The 15998-nt window shown below is 36.5% G+C and overlaps 1 protein-coding gene across 3 annotated transcripts in view; it reads right to left on the bottom strand.

Annotated features, from left to right (window-relative positions):
• Positions 1 to 15998, bottom strand: part of LOC150084784 (BTB/POZ domain-containing protein KCTD3) — a 234236-nt gene that overhangs the window by 138433 nt on the left and 79805 nt on the right. For all 3 annotated transcript variants that reach the window (XR_016547075.1, XR_016547076.1, XM_090375543.1), the window contains exon 8: positions 7802 to 7898. Coding sequence is in view for 1 of the 3 variants with exons in the window: in XM_090375543.1 (XP_090231669.1) it covers positions 7802 to 7898 (97 nt within the window). In the remaining 2 variants the exon portion in view is untranslated. The remainder of the gene's footprint in view (positions 1 to 7801; positions 7899 to 15998) is intronic.

Below are 15998 nucleotides of genomic sequence, written 5' to 3'. Positions count from 1 at the left end.
ATAAAATTGCATTCTCAATTTCTCTATTTCTTATTTGGCCTCATTATTTCTGCATTAAATACATTAAAAATAAAACTTTCTAGAAAATGGAAAAATCGAAATAACGACACTTTGAATCCCTGAAGGTGCCTTTATTTCAAAAGTCTACTGTACTTCAAAACAGAATCTTGCAACTGTTCAATGAGGATTTTCTATGAAAGATTTCAACAAATTTTACAAAGAAAATAAAAATATTCCTTGTCATTTGAAATTTTCACCACCGCCTTTGCTAAAGTGCTTTACCAAAATTGATTTTGCCAACTTCATCATATCATTATTAGTTGCCACATGGAAAAATTCTCCTTTTCCTGTATATGCTTTGGGATGTTTAAAAATATCAAGAGAAACTGATGGCAAGTTCTTTCTACTTGATATGATTTTATTTTCACAAGTGTTTTATTTTTTAAATTACTGCACAGGATATTCAGAATTCCAATTATATCCATAAAACTCGTAGTTTTTTTGTTTTCAAATGTCTCTTCTCTTCTCTCTCATTCTGTATCTCCATCTTCAGGCTGTTTCACCACCATAACTTCATTTAAAATGATCTCTTGTAGAGCTTCTTGCATGACAATTCGATTCATGGGGTGGAATTGAAAAGCTAGGAAGTAAAGCAATGCACCTATTTCTCGATAAAAAATTCATTCTCCCACCTTAATTTTTCCATCCCTATTGCACACTTTTCTATATTAGGAAGAGAAGGAGCATCATCAAGTATCAATACTATTTTTGTTTCCTCTGGGGAATCAGTCTTCAAGATTTATGTCTGGTATTTTCTGATCTCAGAATCAAGGGGATGAGACCAGTCAGTGCTGATGTCCTGCAATTTATAGAATTATAGACAATCTGACTTTTTGGTTTTCTCACAAAGCCTTGAGAAGATGGTTTCTTTATGTTGTTCAAATAGCATCTCATTACAGCTGTGATCTACAGAAGTGACCAGTAATCTTTTCCATCATATGAGCTACTTTATAAATAAAGACGGTCTTGAGATTAAAATATAAACTTTTTTTTGCAACTGTCTCTCTTTCTCTCTATCTGAAATAAAATATACTGGTTGTAGAATTACGTAATTTTTTAATTTTAAAATGCACACTACAATTAATGAGATTTCTAGTATTGGTGTTCTCCAGAAATGATAGTTTTGTATCTGTCCACTGCAATCAACTAGCTGATTGCAACAGACCATTTACTGGTGCCTGAACTATAGCAATAGTTATCCAAATGTACAATATATACAGGTGACACTGTACAGTACAGTACAGGCTACAGTAGCAGAAGAATTTGCTACACACCACCAGTGTCTGCACATTACAAAAAGAAATGCCATGAGGTGGGCTAAGAATCAGGAGAAATGGATATCAATGGAGTGAAAAAGAACTAAGGAACACATAGCTGCATTAATTCAGCCCATGGATCATGGCATTATTTTAAGCTTCAAAGCCTACTATTGTGTTGTGAACTCTGAAGTTTAAGTCAGGTCTGATAAATTTCAGTTCAAATTGATGATATGGAAGACTAAACATGGATATAGAAAAAATAAAAACCAAGGCCACAGACCTAGCAAATTCTGTGAAAACACTACAGCACATAAGTGTAATGTTATACAATTCCCAAAACGGTCACATTTTGCTCTTCTTCTTTAGGCCACAGAAGGAAATTGACAACAAAATTAGTATAATAATAGAATTTTTATTAGTATAATAATATCATAGTTACTATGATATTTTCTTATATTACCCTTAACTAGACTACTCACATTTGTGAGATGAGTGATTTTTTTAATGTTCTCAAGAGTGATCTTTTCCTGTTAACTTGTATATTTTTATAATTCAAAAATCCAATAGTGTTCTCACTCGTTGTTGTTGTTATTTGGTTTTTAGGAGCATTAGCAACTAAGGCCATATTGCTCCGGGATATGCAGTGGTCATTCCCTGACCTTTCCGCATCCTCCGTATTTGGTGGTGACAGGCTCGAACCCCGGTCTAATCAAGAAGCATGTGATACGCACTGCTGCTTCTTCCCATCTGGCTACGGAAGCGCCACGTTCTCACTCTTTATTGGATTTTTGAGTTAAATAGTTCTTAGAATACCTTCAAACAACAACAAACTATATCATTTCTAATCATTTTTTGTGGGAAATTGTAGATTATATGAATATCATATAACCTGCAATAAAGATCATAACAATTGTTATGATCATTATCATAATTAATAACAATTATAAAATAAAATTTTAAAAAATAATAATACTTAACTATAAAGCAGTTTACTTAGTTATCTTTGAGACAAGTGCTTTGTATCTACATAAGTTGTGTCTTTTTAAAAAGTTTTTTATGTGATTTTTTTTGCCATTATATCAAAATAGAAATGGATTCTCAACAAGTATCATTAAACTGTAATACAATGTACCCAGATAACTATGATTAGTTATAGTGCCCATTTCATTTTACTACAAAAATTTAAAATTTTAAAATAATTATAATAGATTGCTTCACTACTTCCAGTACTACCATAATTTGTGGTTCATTTTGTTACTTCACTAAATAAAAATTGTAAAAAAAAAAAAAAAAAAGAAAAAGTCGTTGAGTTATTTTTTTTTTGTACTGATTTTGAAAACTATCCAAAATTAATGACTTATTAAATAAATTTTCTATCCAAAATGGGATTCCATTCAACAGGTTGGACAAATACTGATCATTAGTTTTTAAGGCTCATATAAAAGCAAAAAGTTCAGGTAGTCTGTAAGACAAGTCATCTGTGTTAGTGTCATAAAACAACACATCCACACTTGAGCTGATGATCCTCATAAAATAAAATTTTAAAAATAATAATACTAACGTGATTACTGAACTTGTACAGCAGAAACTAAATGTTTAATATTAGGTCCGATACTCATTGTTAATGATGCATGACTAAATTCAAATCCTGATTTTCACCTATAATTAGGATAATGTTTTAATCTTCAAGTATAATATATAACCTGATAACATAATATATATCTTATAGTATTATAATATAAAATATTATAATAATATATTTCCATGTATCGTTGAGGTAGCATTTATAACCTAAAAATATTTTACCTGAAGTGGACAACATTCATATGTCATATTTTAATATACACTATCCTTTCGAAATATTTGAATGTAAGTAATGTTGAAAAAAAAAAAACATTAACCTGCAAAATATGCAAGTTTGTCTCTCATTTGTTCACTGTAATTGTATATAGTTTCTGAACACCATACTTTTCATATAATAGATATTTCTGTATTATTTTGTATTATAAAGTATCCATAATAATTTTCAATGTTATGCTCATCATTTAGTTTTTTTTTTTTTTTTGGTAGTTGTTGGCGCATAGGCTTCTGTGGCCATAATGCACCTCCCAAGGTTTTTGCAGTACTTTGATCCAAGCCCGAGGCAGGAATCAAACCCGCAACATTTGGGTTGCCAGGCAGGCACTTTACTCACCCGGCTAGCCCGGCCGGCCTCATCATTTAGTGTTCATCATATTTGTCATTTGTAAAATGCCTTAGCAGTACAGATGTGATGGGATATTGTATATACTATAGAGATTCCAAAAAAGATTTTAATTAAATATATTATTTATGAAAGACTTGAACATATCACAACAGCAATCAACACTGCAATAACTGAAGTGGACCACAATGGCCTTGCCCTGATCTGGTCTCGCAGCCCATCACAAAAAGTGTTCTATGGGCTTCAGGAGACTCTGGATGGCCAGACAAATTGTAAAACGTTGTTTACTTCAAATCAAGATGACTTTAGATCAAGATCTAACACAAGATGACTTTATAGAACAGAACATTATCATGCTAAAACACAAGTTGCCCAGTTATACATATTATCAGCATGCAGGCACCACAGAAAGGTCCAAAATGTCAATATATGATGCAGCACCGAGGGCTTCAATACTACGACCGGTCCAAACCACAAAAAGCTGCCTACACTACACGATAACCTTTGGGACAATATGCTGCAGTAGACAGCATCCTTGAAACCAAAACTTCAACTATCAGAGCTGAAGAATCGGTCCATGAATGATGGGCAATGCACCCCTCCAAACAACATCTGGTACTTATAATTGACATCCATTAAGACATTCCTAGAAAATCTGACATGGTTTTCTAGGGATGTATTTATAGATGATATACCCATGCTCTTCAAGGCTCACTGATCTTTATCTATTAATCTTCTTGGCCTAATAAATTCATATTACTTTTACATTTCCCTTGGTCTTCCATCTTTTCACAACATTTACCACTACTTTAGAATGCTCAGTATGCTGTAGCACGAACTGACGAATTAGAGAGAGAGAGAAATCTTTATTGCAACTAGATGAATACAATGCAGATAAATGTAAGTAAAGTTGCAACTGTCCCATAACAGCCAAAGGGTCACAACATAAGAATTAAATAATTATGTAGGTACATAGTGATATAAAAAGTAAAAAAATGTAACATGCTATCATGATTCCTCACACAGTGTAAGTATTAACTGTATTTACATGCTAAGATTATATTTACGATATATATAACATACATGAATGGCACACACACCTATTCTGTGGATACGCATCAATGCATTCTTGTTTAAAGGCACATGGGTATGGTGAGACTTAGCTCCCACATGTAGCAAACAAATTTTGTCATAGCACAGGTTTAGCATTACTGGCATGGCAACCAACAATCAATCAATCATATCTTTTTGAATTCAGTGTTTGCTGCTACTGATATTTCTGATGTTTTCTCCTATGTGTTTTTACATATCTTTCTTACCTGCATATGTCTAGCAAGCATCGTCCACCGATTAACTTCAGAGGAGTTGCTCAATACTTCTGGATGTTACACAAAACAAGGCACTTTCTAAAATTTTTACTGCCATTTATTCACTAATTTGGATTTTAAAATTAATCAGTATATTTCCCCATTTCAGTGCAGTTATTCCATTTATGTCATCTACTTACACTTAATAACAATATTTTTTGATTATGATTAAGATTTTTTTTTTTTATAACAAACTTATACAGTTATCTTATTTAACTTAACTTATCTGAAATATGCTTTACCTATGCAGCTTCAGAGACAGCATCCCATATATACCACAGATTGTTAAACACTTTGATAAAAGAGTTAATAAGCTTGCATAATTCCTAATATTTTTAAACAGTGTTATAATAAAAAAAATCCAAAATATCAATTCAGATATATAAAACCTAAATACAGGTAGGCCCCACTTCAAGACTTCAATTTATGCCGTTTCACATTAATGCCCTTTTAAAATAATAATAAAAAAATAAAAATAAAATTCGAAAGTGCAAGCATAAACGCAGCACAGGAAGTGGGTACCTAGACAGTGCTAGTGATGACATCAATTGCTTTCTCCTCGTCCACCAGTGTGCATATATTTTGAGCCATGCCTTAAATTTTAATAATTTCCTATGTTCATTAGTGCCTTATTATTTTAAATAAATTGTACAACCATGTCTTCTAAGAATAGTGGTGAATCTGTGCCTGCACATGTTAAAAAATCTGCAGATCTCTAACGATTGAAGTGAAAATGGACATTATTTGTCATATGGAATCTGGTGAGGGTGTTCAGAGGTGTGCATGACCTTAAATTTAGCACCTTCTACTGTTACGATCATTATGAATAATGCTGGGAAGATCAAGCAGTCACATAAGGGAATTTTTAATGTAAGTGTTTCTAGAACAACTTATTCAAGGAGTGAGACAATGGAGAAGATGGAGTCCCTCTGGATAGATGATATGAACCAAAATAACATTCCTGTAACACACGCAGTGGTTATGGCCAAGGCTAGGAGATTATGGAAAAGGCTTGTTCAATGAAATTAATGAGGGATTGGGAGGGACTGAATCATTTTTGGCTAGCAGGGGCTGATTTTCCCGGTTCAAAAACTGGACCAGAATTCACAATGTAAAAATTACTGGTGAGGCGGCTAGTGCCGACACTACAGGTGCTGAGGAATATTATCTCATATTCCAAAAGTTAATGGACAAAGGTTTATTTGATTTTTTTGATTTTTAGGAGCATTAGCAACTAAGGCCATATTGCTCCGGGATATGGGGTGGTCATTCCCTGACCTTTCCGCATCCTCGGTATTTGGTGGTGACGGGCTCGAACCCCGGTCTAATCAAGAAGCGTGTGCTACGCACTGCTGCTCCTTCCCACCTGGCTACGGAGGCAATGGACAAAGGCTGCTACACTTCAGAATTGATCTTTAAAGTTGATGAAATGAGGCTGTACTGGAAGAAGATACCTGGTAGGATGTACATAGCCTGTGAAGAGAAGTCTGCCCCTGGTTATAAGGGTGGAAAAGACCGGCTTACATTACTTCTGGGTGGTAATGCGTCAGGCACTTTTAAATTAAAGTCGATGTTGGTGTACCATTCAGAGAATCCAAGTGTTATGAAGGGCATTGTGAAGACTCAACTTCCTGTTTGCTAGTGCTATAATAAGAAGGTGTGGGTGACCCAGACCCTTTTTAGTGAATGGTACACTTCATATTTCTGTCCAGAGGTAGCCCAAAAATTTTGTTTTAGCCCTTGACAATGTTCCGACCATCCAGCCAACCTTGAAGATATCCCTAACGATGTTCTGAATGTGAAGGTCATTTATTTGCCACCCAACACCACCTCACTTTTGCAGCCAATAGATTAGAGCATTACTGCGACCTTCAAGGCATACTATTTACATACGACCTTCAAAGGGTTTCTTGAGGCAGTGCAGGCATCTGACTCAGTGATTGTGAGGGACTATTGGAGGTCTTACAACATCCTTAAAGCCATAAGTAACACTGCTGCAGTCTGGAAAGAAGTGTGGCAATCATGCATGAATGGCATTTAGAGAAAATAGTAGCCAGATGCAGTGTCTTACTTTCTTGAGTTTGAGCCAGTTTCAGCAGTGGCTGAGGATGTCACTTGGATGGCAGCCTCAACAAGGTCGACATTGATGATGTCAGTGAGTTGCTGCAAAGCCACGGTGAGCCTCTTTCTAAGGAGGACTTAGAGGAGCTGGCTGCAGAACTGGCTAAAAAGGATTCTGAGGAGGAAGAGGAAGAGCAGCAGATTGTGCCAATTAGGACCCTCACCACAAAGACACTTCAATCAGCTTGGGCACAAATACAAACAGGCTGTGAAACTATGTGATAATGACCCAGATGGGGAAACACAGCTCTTCCATCCAAAGAGCTGTTAATAACATATTGAAGCCCTGCTACAATATGTTAGAAGAGAGAAAGACTCAAAGTCATTTCTGCAGTTCTTTTCTAAGGCTAAAGAACCTGCAGAACTGGTCGACCCTCCATCAGGCCCATCCCATTATACCACTGTCAAAGAACATCAATAAGGGGAGGGGGGGGCAGACAGTGGCATTACTACATACTCCAAAGATGGTTCTACAGGAATGAAGTACTAAGTTAAATTTTTATTTTATTACTTATATTTTATCTATAAACATTATTTATATCTCATAATTATAAAATAACCACAAATATTTAATATAAAAAACACTTATATTAACTCTTATGGTTCAATTTTCGTAGTGAAGGAACCTATCTTATTTAAATACATTATAATTCTTCCTCGATTTACGTCACTTCGGCTAATGACCCTGAGGAGGTGGAACGTACCCCAGCCGTAAATCAGGACCTACCTGTATAACATTTACTTCATTACGCAATTTATTGTCACATAAGATAATAAGAACAAAAATTAACCTATAACAAGTGACAAAGTGAGCATATGCTACTGCAATCCAGTTGTGATGACCTCTCACAATACGAACACGCTGTGGATCTGCCCAACCATTAGGACCTTTAAAAGAAAAAATTTAAAGGATATATAATATATTTTTCAGTAGGAATGTTTTGTATTAAATGCTTTCATACAGTTTTATGCAAATTTTAAATCAAATTAAATTAAAATTAAATTAAATCAATGAAAAAGAAAGGAACAGACTGGTATTTGGCACAATTTTTTTTTATAATCAAACTGACAACATGCAAAAACAATTTGATCATCATACACTTACTCTAAGTATATGAACACTTTATATTATGGTGAAAAAATATGGCAATTACAAACTTTCAAACTTTTACTGATTAAATTATTGATATTCACTTTACTTCTGAAGAATGCAGTTATATTTTCCTGAGACATTTCATGAATCACTAACTGAAAAACCTATTCTGAGGTGTGTGTTTATATTTGGTTAAGTTCACAGTTTACAATAGTTTATATTTATTGTGCAATCCTTTATTTAAAAAACAGTTTTTTTAAGAGTATTCATTGTATTATAATTAGGGTTTTATTGAATATATTGTCATTTTTTAAAATTTAAATATAATTTTTTCTAACAATGAATATGGTTTCCATTAGAAATGATAAGCACAGCACTACTCAAGATGGCATAACTCAAGGGAGAGCTGCCACCATCAATTCACTTGTCAGCTAGTTAATGGTGGTTAGTGGTTCTCTAGATAATAGTGGGGTTCATATGATTGCATTGATCTTTAAACTAAAATTTAGTAGTGGGAAATGATGAGAGAAAGCAAGCTTATGAAAAATCCCCAAAAAAAAAAAAAATTGTCATTCACTTATCCACCCCCTCCAATAGTTAGTCTACTTCTTCCTTGAATTAATTAAGCTATCCACTTCCACAACAACAGATAGAAGTCTGTTCCACCAATCAACTACCCACTGGCTAAAGGCAAATTTCTGCACATCTATTCTACAACTGTCTTTCCTCAATTTGAATCTACACCCCCTCACGTTCTTAATCTGAGCAAGAGGAAGAATCCCATCAGCATTCAGCTTGCTCAACCCATTCAAGGCCTTATACACCTCAATCAGATCACCTCGCAGGTGCTGCAATTTGCAGGACTTAAGCCTTTCTTGGTAAGGCACCCCTTTGTTCCCCTAGACCAATCTTGTTGCCCTTCTTTGTACTCGTTCTAGCAACTCTGCATCCTTCCTAAAATGAGGCCTCCAGACCTGTACACAGAACTCTAGGTGTGGCCTAACCATTGCCTTGTATAATGGGATAATCACCTCCTTGTCCCAGCTAGCAAAATTCCTATATATCATTGACAAGACAGCATGATTTGCTGTGGCAGCACCTCTGCACTGCTCAGTGAACTTCATATTTGACTGCACAATTACCCCTAGGTCTTTTTCATGTTCCACTTCTCTGAGTGTAGTATCGCAGAGTTGATACGCTTCTCTTCGGTTATTGCTACCCACATGCAGTACTTTGCATTTGTCAATGTTAGAAACTTCAGTTGCCACTTTTCAGCCCATTTGCCCAACTTATCTAGATCCAGTTGGAGTAGCATACTATCTTTAACAACCCTACCAACCTTTGTATCATCTGCAAACTTGGAAATTAAACCTGATATACCTTCATCAATATCACTGACAAATATACAATACAACAATGGGCACAACACCGAACCCTGCGGAACTCCACTAATAACATTTGTCCATGAAGAGCAGTGTCCACTGATTACCACTCTCTATCGTCTCCCACTCAACCATCCCTCAATCCCTGCCAAACTTTGTATCATCTGCAAACTTGGACATTAAACCTGATATACTTTCATCAATATCATTGACAAATATACAAAACAACAGTAGGCCCAACACCAAATCCTGCGGAACTCCACTAATAACATTTGTCCACGAAGAGCAGTGTCCATTGATTACCACTTTCTATCGTCTATCACTCAACCATCCCTCTATCACCGCAGCAAATTATCCCCAATGCCATACCTCTCCAAGAGTAGTGTCCATTGATTACCACTCTCTATTGTCTCCCACTCAACCATCCCTCTATCCACTGCAGCAAATTGCCCCAATGCCATACCTCTCCAATTTGTACAGCAGTCTTCCATGTGCAACAGTATCAAAAGCTTTCCTGAAATCCAAGTATATGATATCAAAATTATTATTGGTATTCAATTCCTTTGCGACCACATCATCGTATCCAATCAAATTGGTCAGACAAGACCTCCTTTAACAAACCCATGATGTGTCTCCTCCACTTTGCTCTCAGTTATTACAAAATCACTTAGCCCCCTGTTAGAGTTTGATAAACTTCTAGCACTCTCCTCATTGAATAACTCCTCATGTGTGATGTTTGTTTGTTATTTGGTTTTTAGGAGCATTAGCAACTAAGGCCATATTGCTCCGGGATGTGCGGTGGTCATTCCCTGACCTTTCCGCATCCTTCGTATTTGGTGATGATGGGCTTGAACCCCGGTCTAATCAAGAAGCGTGTGCTATGCACTGCTGCTCCTTCCCATCTGGCTATGGAGGCGCCTCGTCATGTGTGAAAGTAGATGCAAAATACTCATTCAGTTTATCAGCTACCCGAGCATGATCATAAATAGTCAACCCATCTATGTTAAGTGGTCCAATCTGATTCATTCCTTCCCTTTGAGAGTTTACATAAGTAAAGAATCTTTGCTGTTTTTCTCTGCATCCTTTGCCAAGGATTTCTCGTAATCTGCCTTCGCCTGTCTAAACTCTTTTGTGACTTGATTACAGACTATTTTATATCTGCCATAGGCTTCTGTGTCACCTATTACTTTATATGCATCCCATACATTTTTCTTCTCTGCCACGAGTTTCATTAGTTCATCTGACATCCATTTAGACCTAAACCTTGAACAGCATTTCTTAGTTGGAAAAGCCTAGTAGCCTCCAAAATTAAGTCCCTGAAGGCTTTCCATTTATAATTCAACATTAGTAACATCATCATCAGTTGATCCCACTGTACAGAATTTAAAAACTGTCGGAAGCCCCTGTAGTCACCTTTACGAAAGCAAAAGCCCCTCCCTTTAGCCTTGATAGTAGTTACATCTTTAAGTAATTCCAGGACTGCTGGGAGTCATATTTGTTCCATTATGACTCCCAGCAGTCCTGGAAATCTCCTTTGCCTTGCTTTCCAGGCTGCTGCTCATTCTAATAGAAGCAGTGCAAGAATCACTTTTGCCTCTGCCTACAGCCCCCAAAGTTAGCAGTTTTCCAACCTACCTAACACTGCCTCGATAGCATCAGCAAATATTCTTGAACCCTTTCTATTTAATCGTACCCCATCCCTGTAGAAGCAGTCTCTCCTGTCAAGAAGCACAGACCAGGATGAAAAAAATTCTACCCCTTGAACCTTACACAATCTCTCCAGGGCTGAATTGATTGACAAGGCTCTCATTATATACTCCCTCTTATCGTGTCTGGGCAGACACTTTCACATTCAACCCTAACTCGCAATTTTTTTCAACATTGACCTGTACTCAATTTCGAATAGCAAAGCTTAATAAATGGTTCTCACCTTAGATAATCTGATGTTGTTACATGAAGTAGGATGGATGAATAATTTTGAGGTTTAAGAGGTTTTGAATAACTTAGAGTTTAAAAATAAGTAAGGATACAGAATTAAAAATTAAAAACGGAATTAAAATATGCTCAAGGAAGTAGAAGTGCACAACTTCATCCCTGGTTGTCATTGAAGAATTGATTAAAAACTTCATCGGTTATGAAACCGATGAAGCCAAAAGTCATAAACGACTGACTTTCGTTTTTTAACATCATCATTAGTTGGCAATACTAAAGTGAGAAGAGAACTCTCGTATTTTAAAGACTTCTATGTTCCCGTGATGCTCTTTGTGACATGCGGGAATCTTAAGTGTGTGAGATTCCAGACCGGGGAAAGGTTGGAGGGTAGTTTCGTATTTATGACATTTAGTTTGGTGTGATGGCGGCACCATTCTATAATAAGGGCTTCGTATTGAAAAATTTTGTAACTAGATTTTAATTTTGTGATGGTAATGGCAGAATCAACTAAAGGGGTGTGGTTGTGGGAATGTACGTGCAGTGTAAGTTCGGTACTGGATTGCCCTGTTCTAAAGCTGTTATAATGGTAATAAGCCCATGTGTTAGAAGTTTTTGTGGAACCATATTTGATAGTGGTGCTTCCGATGTAGCAGGCATTGCAATTTTGCTGACACTTAATTAAATATATAATATTATTCATGTAATTTATTGGGTATTTATATGTTTCTTTGTATGTATTAAATACTGACCCTAATTTGTTGTGTGAGGAAAATATAAGTGTGATGTCAGTGCCAGTGAACACTTCATGGAATTGTCTAGTGAGACTACTGTGATAAGGGAGAATGATGCATGTGCTCCATTTTGTGTTATGTTTGGATAAATTGTTGGTGTTATTCTTGGCGACGGAAATTATGTGTTGGATTAATTGGAATGGATATTTCCTGGACATGAACTTTTTTGTAAGATATTGTAATTCAACAGATAAGTCATCTTGGGAAGAACTGTATTTTATAATGTTATGAATTTGGTTATAAAGAACGGCTTTTTTTGTACTAAGTGGGTGGTGTGATTCAAAGTGTAGATAGTCACCTGTGTGTGTATTTTTCCTAAAAATCTTGGTTTCCAGTTTGGTGCCTGTTTTATATATTGTGAGGTTAAGGAAATTGATTTGAGTGTTAACTTCTGTTTCAAGTGTATATTTTAGTCTATCGTGTACTGGGTTGAATTAAAAAAAAAGATTATCAATTGTAGTTCTATTTCCTATTAAGAGTATGTCGTCTGCATAACGTATATATAGTTTAATCCCTGAAGGGTAAGGCTATAGTATTTGGTTTTCTATGGTTGCTAAATAAATCTCAGATAAGGGAGCAGAAATTCCTAGACCCACGTGGGGAGGCCGAATATTTGTTGAAACATTTGGTTATGAAACCAGAAGTGTCTAGCAACCAGTAAGAACGAAGTGAGTTCTAAGATATTATTGATGGAGAGAGAGGTGCGATTGATTAAGAACTCACTTCGTTCTTACTGGATGCTAGACACTCACACACTTAAGATTCCTGCATGTCACAAAGAGCATCACAGGAACATAGAAGTTTTTAAAATATACGTTCTTTTCTCACTTTAGTATTGCCAACTGATGACGTTAAAAAATGAAAGTCAGTCGTTTATGACTTTTGGCTTCACCGGTTTCATATTTTAAAGTTTTTAATCAGTTCTTCAATGACAACCAGGGATGAAGTTGTGCACTTCTACTTCCTTGAGCATATTTTAATTCCGTTTTTAATTTTTAATTCCCTATCCTTACAAATTAACTTATTTTTAAACTCTAAATTATTCAAAACCTCTTAAACCTCAAAATTATTAATCCATCCTACTTCATGTAACAACAGAAGGTTATCTAAGGTGAGTACCGTTTATTAAGCTTTGCTATTCGAAATTGAGTCCAATCATATTGGTACTTTAAGAAATTCTATAACTTATCTCATTGACCTGTACTTGTTGAGTAAATCTGCAGATCTCTTACTCTTAATGTCTTAGTTTCTACATGTATAACAATATCATTGTGCCCTTAAATGATGATATCTGTTCTACAACGTCATCAACTTCTGCCCCTGGTCCTGTTCCACCCATCAATCATTCTTGCATAGTATATTCCCTGTCTCCCTGACAACAGAGTCACTAACAATAACTAATTCCTTTGGGACCAGCACATTCTGCTTTGGAGATTGCCTCTGTGTTGCCTGATGCACAGGAGTGAGCTCTGCCGTTGAGCTGGGCAGCTGAGAGGTTAATGCACCCCTCATATTAATTTCTTCGAGGGCATTTACCCTACACCTCAAGTTCTCATAGATGCCCATCAGAACGCTGAGTTGGTACCTAATCTCTTGACACTCTAGGCATCTAGCACACACAAAGACATCCTCCTTGACTAGATCATGTCCCATTTTAGAAAGTTTAGCAAACACTTCGCATTTTTTTGAGACTGTGATGCGTTGGAGAATCGCCCCCTTTGTTTCTCCTCCCGAGTCACAGCACTCTCGCTAGTCTGTGATCTTTGCTTCGCAGCTCTAGTCTGCGTCAGGATTTCTGTTTAAATACAATTTAATTAACAATGAAATGTAATAAGATTAATAATATTTTTTTAATTGATAATACTATAATAAGCTAACAGATTACTAATTGAGTGCTTCGTATTACGCTATCTAGTTTTATTTTATACCTTATGCTATCAGTTCGAGATATGTATACGTTACACTATTTCTTATTGACTACAATATGGCAGCTAGTTCAATAATATGATTGCCAAGGGGAATGTCTTTGTGTGTGCATGATGTAAGGAGTGTGAGGAAATCAGGTGACAATTCAGTGTTGTTATGGGCGTATAGGAGACCTTGAAGGACAGGGTAGATGCCCTCGAAGGATCTAAATTGAGGGGCCCATCAAGCTGTCAGCTGCCCACATCAACGCCAGAGCTTGCACTTTATCATCACACAATACAGCGGCAACCCCCAAGGCAGCATGCAATGGTCCCAAAGGAACTAGTAGTTGTTGGTGAAACGGGGAACATATTGTGTAAAAAGGATAGGTGGAACAGGAACGGGCACAGGGTATGTCTGCCAGGGGCAAAGGTTGATGATGATGATGTTGTTTTAAGGGCACAAAAGGTGATATTGTTGTACACGTTGGCACTGATGATATTAAGAGTAGGAACCGGCAGAATTACTTAACAAGTACAGGTCACACTGTTGATAAAAAGATGTGAATTAGGGTTGAATTTGAAGGTGTCTGCAATTCTGCCCAGACATGATAGGAGGGAATATATGATGAGAGCCTTGTTGATCAATTCGGCCCTGGAGAGATTGTGCAAGGCTCAAGGGATAGAATTTTTCTCTGCCTGGTCTGTGCTTGTTAACAGGACAGACTGTTCCTACAGGGATGGGATACACTTAAATAGAAAGGGTGCGAGAATATTCGCTGATGCTATCGAGGTAGTGTTGGGTAGGTCGGAAAACTGCTAGCTTGGGGGAGATACACAGACTAATAGATTAACAGTAGCTGCTAGCAGAGGTGAAAGTTATTCTTGCAATGCTTCTATTGGAATGAGAAGCAGCCTGAAAAACAAGATTCAGGGTATTTCAGAGACTGCTGTGAGTCATTGTGGTACAAATAAACACATTGGTTCTGTTAGAGTAGCTAACAGAACCAATGTTAAGAATAGGAACAGGTGCATGTATACTTGCATGTTCACCAATGATAGGAGTTTGGTAAGTAAATCTGATGAATTTGAGGCGTTGGTCAAAACACATCAAAGGCAGATATTGTTGGGATATCAGAGACGTGGTGTCACACAGATATAAGGAATGCAGAACTGGAATTTGGGGAGTACAATGTGTACAGGAAGGACAGACAGGATAGGAAGGGAGGAGGGGTATGCTATTAGTTAAGAAACACATAAAATCCAAGGAAGTGCAGCCAGTCAACATCGCTGGACACTTGGTTGGTTGGGTTTTATTGGTGCATTAGCAACTAAGGCTATAATGCGCCAAAACCTGGTCATAAAAAAGTAACACTTTCAGTGGCCTAATGAATTAGGTCACTAAGTCAAGGTATAAAAACAAGTATAAACTGTAAAAGACAAATATCAATAAACAAATAACAATAACAAGGTAGATTTTTTAAATCTGAGTAAAAAGGTTTACTGACTTTAAAAAGCTAAAAATAGCAGACACATGGTCATTGTCGGATAAAATCTGACTGAGTGTATACAGCTCAGTGAGACGGTTAAAAATGGTAAAACGTACATTGCTAAAAACTGGACAGTCAATTAAAATGTGTCTGATTGATAAAATTGTGTCACAGGACTCGTACATAGGAGGATCATCAGCCCTCAGCAAATACGAATGAGTCAAATGACTATGTCCTATGCAGGTCCAGTCAAGAACAACTTCCTCCTTACGACTCCTGCGCAGACTAGACTGCCACGGTTCAATTAAAGGCATTATACGATATAATTTATTCGTAGTCTGTCTATTCTACGAATCCTGCCACTGGGAGTATATCTTTTGGTGTATTATTTGCCTG

The sequence above is a fragment of the Mastigoproctus giganteus genome, chromosome 6 (genome assembly GCF_048544385.1).
Source record: "Mastigoproctus giganteus isolate SK-2022 chromosome 6, ASM4854438v1, whole genome shotgun sequence".
Taxonomy (NCBI): domain Eukaryota; kingdom Metazoa; phylum Arthropoda; class Arachnida; order Uropygi; family Thelyphonidae; genus Mastigoproctus; species Mastigoproctus giganteus.
This window is presented reverse-complemented; position numbering and strand designations above follow the sequence as displayed.